At 40.7% G+C, this 1,216-nt stretch overlaps 1 protein-coding gene across 1 annotated transcript in view; it reads right to left on the bottom strand.

Annotated features, from left to right (window-relative positions):
* The window catches only part of LOC107729044 (uncharacterized), a 12,497-nt gene extending 11,506 nt beyond the window's left edge, over positions 1-991 (bottom strand). The window contains exon 1 of the mRNA XM_016539392.1: positions 14-991. Within this exon, the coding sequence (XP_016394878.1) occupies positions 14-991 (978 nt within the window). The remainder of the gene's footprint in view (positions 1-13) is intronic.
* Positions 992-1,216: the final 225 nt, after the last annotated feature.

Below are 1,216 nucleotides of genomic sequence, written 5' to 3'. Positions count from 1 at the left end.
TTAAGTCAATCACAGGTAGTTTCTGGATCACATCTTTACGACGCAATGAGAAGGTTTTTGACATCATTTCATTAATGACTCTGTTGTTGTCTCTCTTCTTGTACTCATAGAGAAGCTCTACTCTCTCCTTTTCAAGGGATGCATCAGTTTCGCCTTGAGGGTGAGGCGGGAGGTAGTTAACCTCAGATTTCTTTGCTTTTTTCCAGTTTTTTGCTGGAGTTTTATCTGCAGCTAACTTTCTCTTGAGACAGTTTACATTTAGCTCTGGTATTCCAAGGTGTTTCACCTTTGCTCTGTAATTTCCAAGTTTGTACTTCAGGCTGTTGTGCCAACTATATAAACCATTGAAGGATACTGGGTCCCTCAAACATGGGTGTTTCATAACCAGGGCTTCAGCAACCTGCTCCCTTTGTGCACTTGAAGGATAGGCTGTGTAGACAAAGATGCTCTCTGCTAGTTTGTCCAGAATGTTGGATTTTACTGCAGGATTGCAAAGTAAGGTTCCATCCTTTCTGTTAGCTTCATTTGCTGCTTGTAGAATGAGCTCAGTGTCAAGGGAGAAGGTAGGTATTTCAAACTGAGCTGGCCAAGGCACATTACGAAGGGAGGAGGTTCTCCCTGGAGAAGACAGAATTATGGTATCACTGGATGCAGTGGAGCAGGAACCAACATCTTCCAATAACTCGGTGCAAATGCTATCAAAGCTCCCCTGGGCTCCTTGATCATTTGAAGAATCCTGCAATGTTAATGTGATCACTGGTTCAGCAAGAACCACCTTGATGGTGTCTTTGTCCTTTATTTCGTCAGTTTCAAGGAGAGTAAAAAACTGACCATTAAAATCTTGGTCCTGGAACTGCAAACTAAAATCTTGTTCAATTGCAAAAGTCTCTTGTACAATATGCTTCAATTCCTCTACAGTCTGAGGTATTCCTGAGGGCAAGGAAAGCTTGCGTATTTCTTCTTGCAGTATGACTCTGAGTCTGGCAGACATGATGATTCTGTAGTATGAAAAAAAGACATTGGTTAAGTTGAATTTAGACATGCAAAGAATCAAAAAGTTTAAAAACTGAATTTAGATATGGGTCAATTGTAAAGGAGGCCTCTGGGTGACATTTTCGGGTACTGTTTTGCATTTGTTTCAGATCCCGTGAAATTGAATAGCCATGTGAGTGTAAATTATGACAGTAAATTGAGGATTTAGGGACAATTGAAAACA

Source organism: Sinocyclocheilus rhinocerous, unplaced genomic scaffold (genome assembly GCF_001515625.1).
Source record: "Sinocyclocheilus rhinocerous isolate Xijiao unplaced genomic scaffold, SAMN03320098_v1.1 scaffold398, whole genome shotgun sequence".
Lineage (NCBI taxonomy): Eukaryota > Metazoa > Chordata > Actinopteri > Cypriniformes > Cyprinidae > Sinocyclocheilus > Sinocyclocheilus rhinocerous.
Note: the sequence above shows the minus strand (reverse complement) of the source record. Positions and strands in the feature narration are given on the sequence as shown.